This window comes from Staurois parvus, unplaced genomic scaffold, assembly GCF_062004578.1.
Source record: "Staurois parvus isolate SC_StPar_1 unplaced genomic scaffold, SC_StPar_1.0 ptg000540l, whole genome shotgun sequence".
NCBI classification, from domain to species: domain Eukaryota; kingdom Metazoa; phylum Chordata; class Amphibia; order Anura; family Ranidae; genus Staurois; species Staurois parvus.
In genome coordinates this window covers 1497664-1510839 of record NW_028318336.1, presented here as the reverse complement: position 1 = coordinate 1510839, position 13176 = coordinate 1497664, and the positions used below count along the sequence as shown (strand labels likewise).

General features: G+C 49.3%; 1 protein-coding gene across 2 annotated transcripts in view; it reads right to left on the bottom strand.

The window, feature by feature from the left end:
* Positions 1 to 13176, bottom strand: part of LOC149451429 (laminin subunit beta-1-like) — a 176945-nt gene that overhangs the window by 68158 nt on the left and 95611 nt on the right. For both annotated transcript variants that reach the window (XM_089690710.1, XM_089690709.1), the window contains exons 15-17: positions 5416 to 5568; positions 2219 to 2380; positions 819 to 940 (exon numbers count right to left, since the gene is read on the bottom strand). In XM_089690710.1, the coding sequence (XP_089546836.1) occupies positions 819 to 940; positions 2219 to 2380; positions 5416 to 5568 (437 nt within the window). The remainder of the gene's footprint in view (positions 1 to 818; positions 941 to 2218; positions 2381 to 5415; positions 5569 to 13176) is intronic.

Here is a 13176-nt window from a genome sequence, read left to right as displayed (position 1 = left end):
CCTGTAATATGTCTACAGTCTCTGACCATCTCCTGTAACATGTCTACAGTCTCTGACCATCTCTTGTAGTATCTCTACAGTCTCTGACCATCTCCTGTAACATGTCTACAGTCTCTGATCATCTCTTGTAGTATCTCTACAGTCTCTGACCATCTCCTGTAATATGTCTACAGTCTCTGACCATCTCTGTAATATGTCTACAGTCTCTGACCATCTCCTGTAGTATCTCTACAGTCTCTGATCATCTCCTGTAGTATTTCTACAGTATCTGACCATCTCCTGTAACATGTCTACAGTCTCTGACCATGCCCTGTAATAGGTCTACAGTCTCTGACCATCTCCTGTAACATGTCTACAGTCTCTGACCATCTCTTGCAGTATCTCTACAGTCTCTGACCATCTCCTGTAATATGTCTACAGTCTCTGACCATCTCCTGTAATATGTCTACAGTCTCTGACCATCTCTGTAATATGTCTACAGTCTCTGACCATCTCCTGTAGTATCTCTACAGTCTCTGACCATCTCCTGTAGTATCTCTACAGTCTCTGACCATCTCCTGTAGTATTTCTACAGTATCTGAACATCTCCTGTAACATGTCTACAGTCTCTGACCATCTCCTGTAACAGGTCTACAGTCTCTGACCATCTCCTGTAGTATCACTACAGTCCCTGACCATCTCCTGTATTATTTTCGCTAGTCAGATGTCAGGTGTTGAGTAATTTGCCCGTCATTGACATAAACAAACGATGGTCAAAAACGTATTTTCCATTACTAGTTTTTACATTCTGAGAACAATGTTACAATGTCACAGCTTACCTCTCTGAATGTGGCAGTTTTTCCCGATACATCTGCTCAGAGGGTAGCACATTTCCACAGCGGGGGCTCATGGGTAATATCTGAGATGTCACACTGACAATGGCTTCCCAGTCCTCTGCTGACTACAAGGAAAGCAATGGAGAACAATGGTTATTGGAACTCTGTGCTGCTATAACACAAGCAGGGATCACATGACCGAGTGCCAAGGCTGGAGTTCATTTATCAACATGGTTCAAAAAATGTATGTTGTTTTCTACTATCTATAATTCTTATAAAATGGAGTGTTACTTTCACTCCACTGGAGTCTCTCAGCCAGGGTTCCTCCAAAGGTTTCTTGGGGTTCCTTGATCTCTGACAAATTGATTTCCCAAAGTTCCATGGCCAAAGCCACTTGGCAGAGCAAGCAGCATGACACCAATGATCTTACTAGATGTGACAGACAATTTTCCCACTGACCCCCAATGTAAGGGGCATTCTTCCCACTGACCACCAATGTAAGGGGCATTCTTCCCACTGACCACCAATGTAAGGAGCATTCTTCCCACTGACCACCAATGTAAGGGGCATTCTTCCCACTGACCACCAATGTAAGGTGTATTCTTCCCACTGACCCCCAATGTAAGGGGCATTCTTCCCACTGATCCCCAATGTAAGGAGTATTCTTCCCACTGACCCCCAATGTAAGGAATATTCTTCCCACTGACCCCCAATGTAAGGGGCATTCTTCCCACTGACCCCCAATGTAAAGGGCATTCTTCCCACTGACCACCAATGTAAGGGACATTCTTCCCACTGACCACCAATGTAAGGGACATTCTTCCCAGTGACCACCAATGTAAGGGACATTCTTCCCAGTGACCACCAATGTAAGGGACATTCTTCCCACTGACCCCCAATGTAAGGAGTATTCTTCCCACTGACCCCCAATGTAAGGGGCATTCTTCCCACTGACCACCAATGTAAGGGACATTCTTCCCACTGACCACCAATGTAAGTGACCTTCTTCCCACTGACCACCAATGTAAGGAGCATTCCTCCCACTGACCACCAAAGTAAGGACCATTCTTTCTACTGACAACTAATGTAAGGAGCATTCTTCCCACTGACCACCAATGAAAGGGACATTCTTCCCACTGACCCCCAATGTAAGGGGCATTCTTTGTACTGACCACCAATGTAAGGAGCGGAGCATTCTTCCCACTGACCCCTCTGAGACCTAAAAATTACTTCAAGGCTTCCTCTGGGTGCAAAGATTGATAATGGCTGATAGGCTGAGAGGATCTGATTGGTCAATTAGCTGATTGCACATTACTGCCCTCTGGTGTTATGTTAATTACAATGTAACATTCGTATCTTATAGATATGTATCATTTGAGAACTTGCATAGGTCACGTCAGTACCTCAGGCTCATATCGGATCATGATGTCATAGTCCATGGGATACGGGATGTTGTTGATGTGAAACAAGAGGCCAGCGCCATCTCTAACACGAGCGAAGCCAGGCCCAGTCCAGGTGATCATGTGATCTGGAGAGTGTTCCCGGTGGATGATCTCAATGTCTGCCTGCAGGAGACAGTAACGGGGGGGGGGGGAGAGAGATTTCCATTAGAGTGTAGAGAACGCCATGGCCCCCCCACCCACACATGTTCAGAGATGCCTGCTGTTATTCTTACACAAGACTCAGGATTTACAGACAATTAGGTGCCACAGGGTGTGTCCTGAACACCTGGCTGCCAAAGAGTTGTCAATCTCTACGAGTACAGAGACATATAACGTAATCCTCATCCAATCCAACCAGATTCTTCTTGATCGGTAATGATTATTATGGTTTGCAGAATTTTCTGGCACCCCCGTCTATTCGTCCTCAGAGGAAAAGCCAGGCAGGATTTTCTGAAGTACTTGAATATGCCCCCCCCCCCCCCCCCCCCACACCACCACCGCACTCTGAACCTAAACTTTGTCCATGTAGGGCAAAACTAGAAGTTCAAGGTAGGAGCCTGGTCAAAATCTAACCAAGCTTACACCTGCTCCCACCCCACGCTCATTCTACGCTCTATACCAACTACCCTGTAAAAGAATGTAAGTATACTTATATACTGTACCCAATCTAAGGGTGGTCCAGCCCAGTCACGTGATCTCTACAGTGGCCAGCTTCAAGGGAGGGGAGAGAGCAGCGGCAATGGCTGCAGAGAAGCTGCGGAGAATCATCTCCTGTAGCATGTCTACAGTCTTTGACCATCTCCTGTACTATGTCACGTGACATCTCCAGCCCAGTCATGTGATCTCTACAGCAGCCAGCTTCAAGGGAAGGAAGAGAGCAGCGGCAATGGCTGCGGAGAACCATCTCCTGTAGCATGTCTACAGTCTTTGACCATCTCCTGTTCCATGTCACGTGACCATCTCCAGCCCAGTCACAAGATCTCTACAGCGGCCAGCTTCAAGGGAAGGGAGAGAGCAGCAGCAATGGCTGCAGAGAAGCTGCGGAGAACCATCTCCTGTAGCATGTCTACAGTCTTTGACCATCTCCTGTACCATGTCACGTGACCATCTCCAGCCCAGTCACGTGATCTCTACAGCGGCCAGCTTCAAGGGAAGGGAGAGAGCAGCGGCAATGGCTGCAGAGAAGCTGTGGAGAACCATCTCCTGTAGCATGTCTACAGTCTTTGACCATCTCCTGTACCATGTCACGTGACCATCTCCAGCCCAGTCACATGATCTCTACAGCAGCCAGCTTTAAGGGAGGGGAGAGCAGCGGCAATGGCTGCAGAGAAGCTGCAGAGAACCATCTTCTGTAGCATGTCTACAGTCTTTGACCATTTCCTGAGGGGAGAGAGCAGCGACAATGGCTGCAGAGCCTAGGCAGTGACATCACCCACAGACTTTTTATGGGGCATCCGTTTTCCGCTGTCCCTCTGTCCTAAAGCCAGTGCTGGGAGCTGATCATGTGACCAGACCAGAGCACCCTTAGATTAGGTAAGTACCCAAATGGAAGAAAAACATATTTTAAACCAGCGTTCCGTTCCTGAAAACCAATAAGAACAGATTTTTTTAAGTCCGCAAACGTGCAACTATAACGAAAAAACCCGTAAGTGTTCACAAAAAAAGTGCAAGTGCAAAACACCACACGAAAAAGTGCACTTAGGGGTGTGCTGTGTCCTACCCCTAAAGGGGCTTGGACCGCTTACCCTGATCCCCCGGGGCACGAAGCTCCTGACGGGGACAAGGTTCCCAATCGGTCCTCCTGGCCAAAAGGCCTGGTGGACCACCGTTCCCTATGCCCAGCCGAAGCCGGACATCCAGTACTAGACAAGGGGACTCTCCCGAAGAAGAGTCCTCTAGGGATCAGGGGAGGAAGGAACCGTAGGGCCACACATCCTCCCCCTAGACTTCAGGGTAGGCCCGAGGACCCACACCCTCCATCCGTGAAAAACACACACATAAGAGCAAAAAAGTGACAAACGTGGGAAGTGCGTAATAAATAAAGATAAAGAAAAAATAAAAAAGTGGTTCCGTGCCGAATTGTGCACAGACCAGGCCCTGAGGCCTGTAGCAAAAATTGCCCTGGTCCTAGCCAAAAGGCCTGGTCCTTAGGGCGCTGTGCAAAAAGATGTGTAAAAACAGTGACCAAGTGTCATCTTCACACCGTGGGGTCCCACACCCAAGTGTTAATAGTGACACCCCTGAGAGCGTCTTCCCCAGGGGGCACTGAGTTTGCGGACTTTTTGCGTCCCCAGCCCCAGGCCAGACCAAGGTAGATCCGTCCAAATCAGGAGGTACTGGGTCTTTCCAGCTTTCCCAGAGGAATTACTCCCAAGGTCCCAGAGCGTATCGTGGCGCCCCCTGGTTTCTGTCCCTCCGGTCCAGCCTTCCGGACCCCCATCATACCAGTGAGGGTACTATACAACAACCATCCCCGCAAAGCTAGAATGGTCGGGAGCACCCCCACTGGACACTGATAAGAACAGATACTTCACTTGACCTTAACAAAACAAGAGGTGAGGGTCAATTTTCCATGGGGGGCCATCTGTCTAAGAGGGGAAGATTTGCCCTCACCTCTTGTTCTGGTGACAACTTTAAATGGATTTCCCATTACGTTTTGCTTTTGTGGCAGTGGTCTTCAAGACAAAAATAGAGGGTAAACTCTTTTACTTTAATGCCCATGGTTTGGAATGGGATGTCCATCAAGCTCATATAGGACGCACACCGATGATCTCAGGGGAGGTTCCATGGTGGGACTTCCTTGTGCATGTTCTCTAGAACAATGAAGTTTTGTTGGAAAGCGGAGATCATCTGTGTGTGGCCGGTTTGTACAGCACAGACATATGACGAGCGGGGATGAGCTCCATCCAACATCTACCCTTGAGTTTCCACCAACATACCAAGTAAGCATTGAAGCAGACCACTTACACCTTACACAGTTGCTGGTAAAACCAACTGATTAAAACTTCTCCATATGTGGCCAACTTTCCGAAATGTGGAAATAACTTCAAATGAAGGTGTTCCCCAACATTCTCAGCTGAGGATGTAATGTGTTGGAAGTATAGCTAGTCAAATAATACAACAGTAGCAGATCCAACCTTTGGGGGCATTGGGCTCACCCTTTGTTGCAGTTGGCGTGCTCGCCGGTTGGCCGCCCTCTGTTGCAGGATGCGGATGGTTCTTCGGTGTCGGCGCAGCCTCACTTTCTTTCCATTCTGAATGGCGTTGTAGTACTCCACACAGTCCGTCTGAGACTCTGGTTTGGGGTCACCCTGTTTAACAAGCAGGTACAATAATTATCACTGCCCTGTACTCCTGCCTTCCTGAACTGGAACCTTCCTGACTTAAAGCTGAACTCCGGGCTAAAAAAATATTATCTAAAATACAAGAGTCATGTCATGTGTATTCTTCATTGAATCCTGGTGTGCTCTGGGCACTTCTTCCAGGTCTTTGCAGGAATCCATTGTGAGACTTCCTGTAATAAAGACCACTCACTGCTGCTCTCTCTCCTTGTGGAGGGTGACTGGTCTAGTTTTTTGCAGACAGCCTGTAGTGGGTGGAGCCTGCAAGGACCCTCCCACAGTTCCTCATGTGCTATGTGCAGTACAGTGATTATTTCATTGCTACTTTTACATGGTAATAACTAGGGTTGTAAAAGCATTTGGTGCACACAAAGCAGATTTTGCGGCTATTGGAGAAGATATTGTAATTAAAATGTTACTAAACCCACAACAGTACAATCAGTCTGTAGATGCAGTAAAGCATGCTTGTTATACTCACTGTGGAACCTAAGGGGTAATCCTCTGAATTGAGTAGAAGGCTGGTTGATCCTGTCTTCTCTGATCCTCCCCTTTTTCTACTGTCCCCAATCTATCTGCTGATATACAGAGCTCTAGGAATCACTCTGCACATGCTCAGTTTGGTGTGTATTTCTAGAGAGTTTTTTTTCCTTTGGGAGGGTGCATGTGATCAGCACAGGGCCAATCAGCACTGTCCAGACAGAGGGTCAAGGGTTATGCAGCCTCAGGACAATCAGAGGAGAATGAAAATGCATCCTACAAGCTTTAACCAGTGCTCAAGAAATCACAAGACTGCTATATACTGCTGATGATAAAAGGTATTTAGCAGTTTAAATTTACTAAAATAATTGCATTTCCATGTTGTGTGTACTGTGGGAGACCAGATATAGTGAATGCAGGGTCTGGGGAGAGCGGATTTAGGGAATGCAGGGTCCGGGGAGACCGGATATAGTGAATGCAGGGTCCGGGGAGACCGGATATAGTGAATGCAGGGTCCGGGGAGACCGGATATAGTGAATGCAGGGTCTGGGGAGAGCGGATATAGGGAATGCAGGGTCCGGGGAGACCGGATATAGTGAATGCAGGGTCCGGGGAGACCGGATATAGTGAATGAGGGTCCGGGGAGACCGGATATAGTGAATGCAGGGTCCGGGGAGACCGGATATAGTGAAGGCAGGGTCCGGGGAGACCGGATATAGTGAATGCAGGGTCCGGGGAGACCAGATATAGTGAATGCAGGGTCCAGGGAGAGCGGATATATTGAATGCAGGGTCCGGGGAGACCGGATATAGTGAATGCAGGGTCCTGGGAGAGCGGATATAGTGAATGCAGGGTCCGGGGAGACCAGATATAATGAATGCAGGGTCCTGGGAGACCAGATATAGTGAATGCAGGGTCCGGGGAGACCGGATATATTGAATGCAGGGTCTGGAGAGAGCAGATATAGTGAATGCAGGGTCCGGGGAGACCAGATATAGTGAATGCAGGGTCCGGGGAGAGCGGATATAGTGAATGCAGGGTCCGGGGAGAGCGGATATAGTGAATGCAGGGTCCGGGGAGACCGGATATAGTGAATGCAGGGTCCGGGGAGACCAGATATAGTGAATGCAGGGTCTGGGGACCAGATATAGTGAATGCAGGTCCGGGGAGACCAGATATAGTGAATGCAGGGTCCGGGGAGACCGGATATAGTGAATGCGGGGTCCGGGGAGAGCGGATATAGTGAATGCGGGGTCCGGGGAGACCGGATATAGTGAATGCGGGGTCCGGGGAGAGCGGATATAGTGAATGCGGGGTCCGGGGAGAGCGGATATAGTGAATGCGGGGTCCGGGGAGAGCGGATATAGTGAATGCGGGGTCCGGGGAGACTGGATATAGTGAATGCGGGGTCCGGGGAGACCAGATATAGTGAATGCAGGGTCCGGGGAGAGCAGATAAAGTGAATGCAGGGTCCAGGGGGACCATATATAGTGAATGCAGGGTCCAGGGAGACCAGATATAGTGAATGCAGGGTCTGGGGACCAGATATAGTGAATGCAGGGTCTGCGGAGAGTGGATATAGTGAATGCAGGATCCGGGGAGACCAGATATAGTGAATGCAGGTCCAGGGAGACCAGATATAGTGAATGCAGGGTCCAGGGAGACCAGATATAGTTAATGCAGGGTCCGGGGAGAGCAGATAAAGTGAATGCAGGGTCTGGGGAGGGCGGATATAGTGATTGCAGGGTCTGGGGAGGGCGGATATAGTGATTGCAGGGTCTGGGGAGACCGGATATAGTGAATGCAGGGTCCTGGGAGACCAGATATAGTGAATGCAGGGTCCTGGGAGACCAGATATAGTGATTGCAGGGTCTGGGGAGATTAGATATAGTGAATGCAGGGTCTGCGGAGAGTGGATATAGTGAATGCAGGATCCGGGGAGACCAGATATAGTGAATGCAGGTCCAGGGAGACCAGATATAGTGAATGCAGGGTCCAGGGAGACCAGATATAGTTAATGCAGGGTCCGGGGAGAGCAGATAAAGTGAATGCAGGGTCTGGGGAGGGCGGATATAGTGATTGCAGGGTCTGGGGAGGGCGGATATAGTGATTGCAGGGTCTGGGGAGACCGGATATAGTGAATGCAGGGTCCTGGGAGACCAGATATAGTGAATGCAGGGTCCAGGGAGACCAGATATAGTGAATGCAGGGTCCGGGGAGAGCAGATATAGTGAATGCAGGGTCCAGGGAGACCAGATATAGTGAATGCAGGGTCCGGGGAGAGCAGATATAGTGAATGCAGGGTCCAGGGAGACCAGATATAGTGAATGCAGGGTCCAGGGTAACACTTTATTTGTGCCTGAACTTCAGCTTTAAAAGTAAATCCAGGGGGAGCTCTCTAAGATGGCCGCTCAAACTGAGAGCTCCGTCCCAGGCCGGCCGATGATACCCAACCACGGCACCCACAGCCCTCGTTCTGAGCTCTCCAGCGGGTCTGGCAACTGGGAGAGATGGAGCAGAGGATGTGATCCCACCATCGGTCAGTGGACTCATTCAGGCTTGGACTTCCAAGCTCGGACCTGCTACACAGCCATGCGGTCTGTCTCCTCACTTGCTGGGTGATGAAGGGGGAGGCCTGATGGAGATTCCGGACACCCAGAGCAGTCATGTGAGTACCCCTGCCTCACGTAGAGATTCACCAGCTTCTATGGAGTCCCTCATCGATCATGCCATGGACGATCTGGCTCTCTCTCAGTGCAGGCCTTCCAGCCTATCCCGCCTGACCCAGCTGCGGGTTCTGACACCCCCTGCAGCATGGATATGACCAGCATGTTCTTCAGATTTTCTGAGCTGCTGGACAAACATCTGACTAAGATGGCCTCGCAGATTACTACAGATATTATGGTGGACTTGCAGGGCTTAGACTCCCGCATTGATACCATTGAGACTAAGATGGATAAAATGGTAGCCAGAATACAGCACGCATCCAAGACCTCCAGGATCAGCTAGAGACTGCTTTGCCAAAATTGATGATTTGGACAACCGATCAAGGCGCTATAATTTCAGAATCAGGGAGCTTCCTGAAACTGTGAAGGACACTCCTGCAGTAGTCCAAGAATTCCTGAAAGGCCTCCTCCCTTGCCAAAATTGATGATTTGGAGAACTGATCAAGGCGCTATAATTTCAGAATCAAGGCGCTCCCTGAAACTGTGAAGGACACTCCTGCAGTAGTCCAAGAATTCCTGAAAGGCCTCCTCCCTACGACCCCTGACCACATGCTGGAGGTGGATAGGGCACATCGAGCTTTACAATCACCTCGGGCAGATGGGTCACCGTGGGATATTATTGTGAAGCCACATTTCGAGTCAAGGAAGCTGTGATGTGATGCTCTTGAGATACCCCTTGCTTACAAATCCAAGGACATGAGATCCAGATCTTCGCTGATCTTTCACCGTATACTATTCAGCGACAGCGGGCCCTTAGACCCTTGCTGCAGGCTTTCACGAGAAATTTCATTAAATATTGCTGGTCCTTCCCTTTTCGTTTAGCTTTTTATTTCAAGAATAAGGCTTATAGCTTCTCATTGTCCCAGGAGGGGGAATGTCTCCTACTGCAGCTGGGTCTCGTTGCTCAGGAACCCCCTGCTTCTTCTCCGGCTCCAAACACCCCAGGGCTAGCTAAACGCAGTCTACCACCATGTCCAATTTCACCATTATGGCAAAGATCCAAGTCTAGAAGATCCAGGGACTCTAGGCCCTCATGAATATCTGCAAACTCCTTCTTTGGTTACCTGTTTCTCTTGCTGGTTGGATTGTGAAACCAGTGATGCTAGGGGTGTCTGTGGGACTCATTTTGCCATAATAGTTTTCATATGTTAACTTTTAAATTTATGACCAAGCATTGTGGTTGGGTTTTTCAGTTGTGAGGATGCAGATGAGGCCTCCTTGGCTCGGGGATCCCCGACTGACTTGGAGGGTCCCGGGGGTTTGGAGGCTTAGGAGAGTGCCCTTCCCAGGGTCTCCCGGGGCCAGCCTGCTACAGTGGCGGTGGGGGCCTGGGGGAGGGTGAACCTAACCTACATTTTTGATCCTACGGGTATAATATTATTTGGGAATAGCTGTATCTATAATAGTGACTGGTAGGCCGATCTGGAGTGGCACGCTACCCCCCCTGTTCCATTGTGCCTTGTGTGACACTGTGGCGCAGGCAGTGGTCCCTAGTTGGTGGAATCCTCTCGGATTAAGCGGGAGCGCTGGATAGATATAGAGAAATTAGATGCTGAATTGCAGTCACTTAGCAAACTCCATAAACTCAAACCTAATAGGGACACACTCACTATACTGGAACCGACTAGGCTAGCCTTGAGTTTAGCGTTGAAGACTAGGGCCGAGAAGGATTTGAGGTGGACCAACGCACGGTTTTACTGCCAATGGGATAGATTTGGCTCGATGCAGAGGGGACTCTAATGGGGTCTTTGATGTAAGGAAGACTCTTAAAGATGACCCTGATGTAAGGGGGACTCTTAAGGGTGACCCTGATGTAAGGGGGACTCTGATGGGGATCCTAATTAAATAGGGGGACTCTAATGGGGACCCTGATGTAGGGGGTACTCTCATGGGGTCCCTGATGTAAGGGGGGACTGTAATGTAAGGGGGACTTTGATAGAGACCCTAATGTAAGGAGGACTCTGATGGGGACCCTGATGTATGGAGGACTCTGATTAGGACCCTGATATGAGGGGAGACCATGATGGGGACCCTAATTGAATAGGGATATTCTAATGGGGATCCTGATATAGGGGGGACTCTGATAGGGACCCTGATCTAAAGAGGACTCTCATGTATTAGAGTTAGTCTGGATGAAAAAAGACAAAAGTCCATCCAGTTCCACCATAAATTCTGATGTTATGGAGGATTCTAATGGAGTCCCAGATGTAAGGGGGGACTCTGATGGGGACCCTGATGCAAGGGGGGGACTGTAATGTAGGGGGGACTATGATAGGGACCCTGATGTAGGAAGGACTCTCATATGCACTCTGATGTTAGGGGGGATGCTGATGGGGACCCAGATATTATGGGAGATGCTGATTGGGACTCTGATGTAAGGGGGACTCGTATGGGGACCCTGATGTGAGGGGGACCCAGATGGGGACCCTAATTAACAGAGGGACTCTAATGGGGACCCTGATGTAGGGGGGGGGGTTCTAATGGGGATCCTGATATAGGGGGGACTCTGATAGGGACCCTGATCTAAAGAGGACTCTCATGTATTACAGTTAGTCTGGCTGAAAAAAGACAAAAGTCCCTCCAGTTCAACCATAAATTCTGATGTTATGGAGGATTCTAATGGAGTCCCAGATGTAAGGGGGGACTCTGATGGGGACCCTGATGCAAGGGGGGACTGTAATGTAGGGGGGACTATGATGGGGACCCTGATGTAGGAAGGACTCTCATATGCACTCTGATGTTAGGGGGGATGCTGATGGGGACCCAGATATTAGGGGAGATGCTGATTGGGACTCCGATGTAAGGGGGTCTCGTATGGGGACCCTGATGTGAGGGGGACCCAGATGGGGAACCTAATTAACAGAGGGACTCTAATGGGGACCCCGATGTAGTGAGGGGGGTTCTAATGGGGAACCTGACAGAAGGGGGACTCTGATATAGACCCAGATGTAAAGTGGGACTCTGATGGGACCCTGATGTGAGGGGGGACTCTGATGTAAATGACTATGATGGCTTTTATTCAGGCCTAAAAAAATGTAAACTGTACAATGCTGCCCTTGTACTGAAATGTTGGAGACCCCTGTAATAAATGATACAAACAAGTCATTTACAGATTCCAACTTTCAAGAGATAAGGAATTTAAACCGGATGGAGAGAACTTGGGACAAGGTATGATATTGGCAGAACTCCACCGCTTTGGCCACGTTTCATTTCTATAACAATGGCTCTTTTAGGACTAAGCGCCGGTGGAATTTCTCCATCCCAGTAATGGCATACCTGCAAATGTGTCCTGAAAATGTGTCCTGCAAATGTGTCCTGCAAATGTGTCCTGAAAATGTGTCCTGCAAACGTGTCCTGCAAATGTGTCCTGAAAATGTGTCCTGCAAATGTGTCCTGCAAATGTGTCCTGCAAATGTGTCCTGAAAATGTGTCCTGCAAATGTGTCCTGCAAATGTGTCCTGAAAATGTCTGAGATGGGAAGTAAGACACCTGCAAATAAATGTTTATTCTACATGCTAACTAATTCTATTTCAGCAATAAATGAACATTCACCATCAAAAAAGGTCTCATACTGCCTGAAAACAAATATAAATACACAATATTGGCAAAAGTATTGGTTGGCCGGCCTTTCCACGCACATGGACTTTAATGGCCCCCCAGTCTTAGTCCGTAGGGCTCAATATTGAGTTGGCCCCGCCCTTTCCCCGCACATGAACTTTAATGGCCCCCCAGTCTTCGTCCGTAGGGTTCAATATTGAGTTGGCCCCGCCCTTTCCACACACATGAACTTTAATGGCCCCCCAGTCTTAGTCCGTAGGGCTCAATATTGAGTTGGCCCCGCCCTTTCCACGCACATGAACTTTAATGGCCCCCCAGTCTTAGTCCGTAGGGCTCAATATTGAGTTGGCCCCGCCCTTTCCCTGCACATGAACTTTAATGGCCCCCCAGTCTTCGTCCGTAGGGTTCAATATTGAGTTGGCCCCGCCCTTTCCACGCACATGAACTTTAATGGCCCCCCAGTCTTAGTCCGTAGGGCTCAATATTGAGTTGGCCCCGCCCTTTCCACGCACATGAACTTTAATGGCCCCCCAGTCTTCGTCCGTAGGGTTCAATATTGGGTTGGCCCCGCCCTTTGCAGCTATAACAGCTTCAACTCTTCTGGGAAGGCCGTCCACAAGGTTTAGGAGGGTGTCTATGGGAAGGTTGGACCATTCTTCCAGAAGCACATTTGTCAGGTCAGGCACTGATGTCGGGGGAGGAGGCCTGGCTCACAGTCTCTGCTCTAATTCATCCCAAAGGTGTTCTATGGGGTTGAGGTCAGGACTCTGTGCAGGACAGTCAAGTTCCTCCACCCCAAACTGGCTCCTCCATGTCT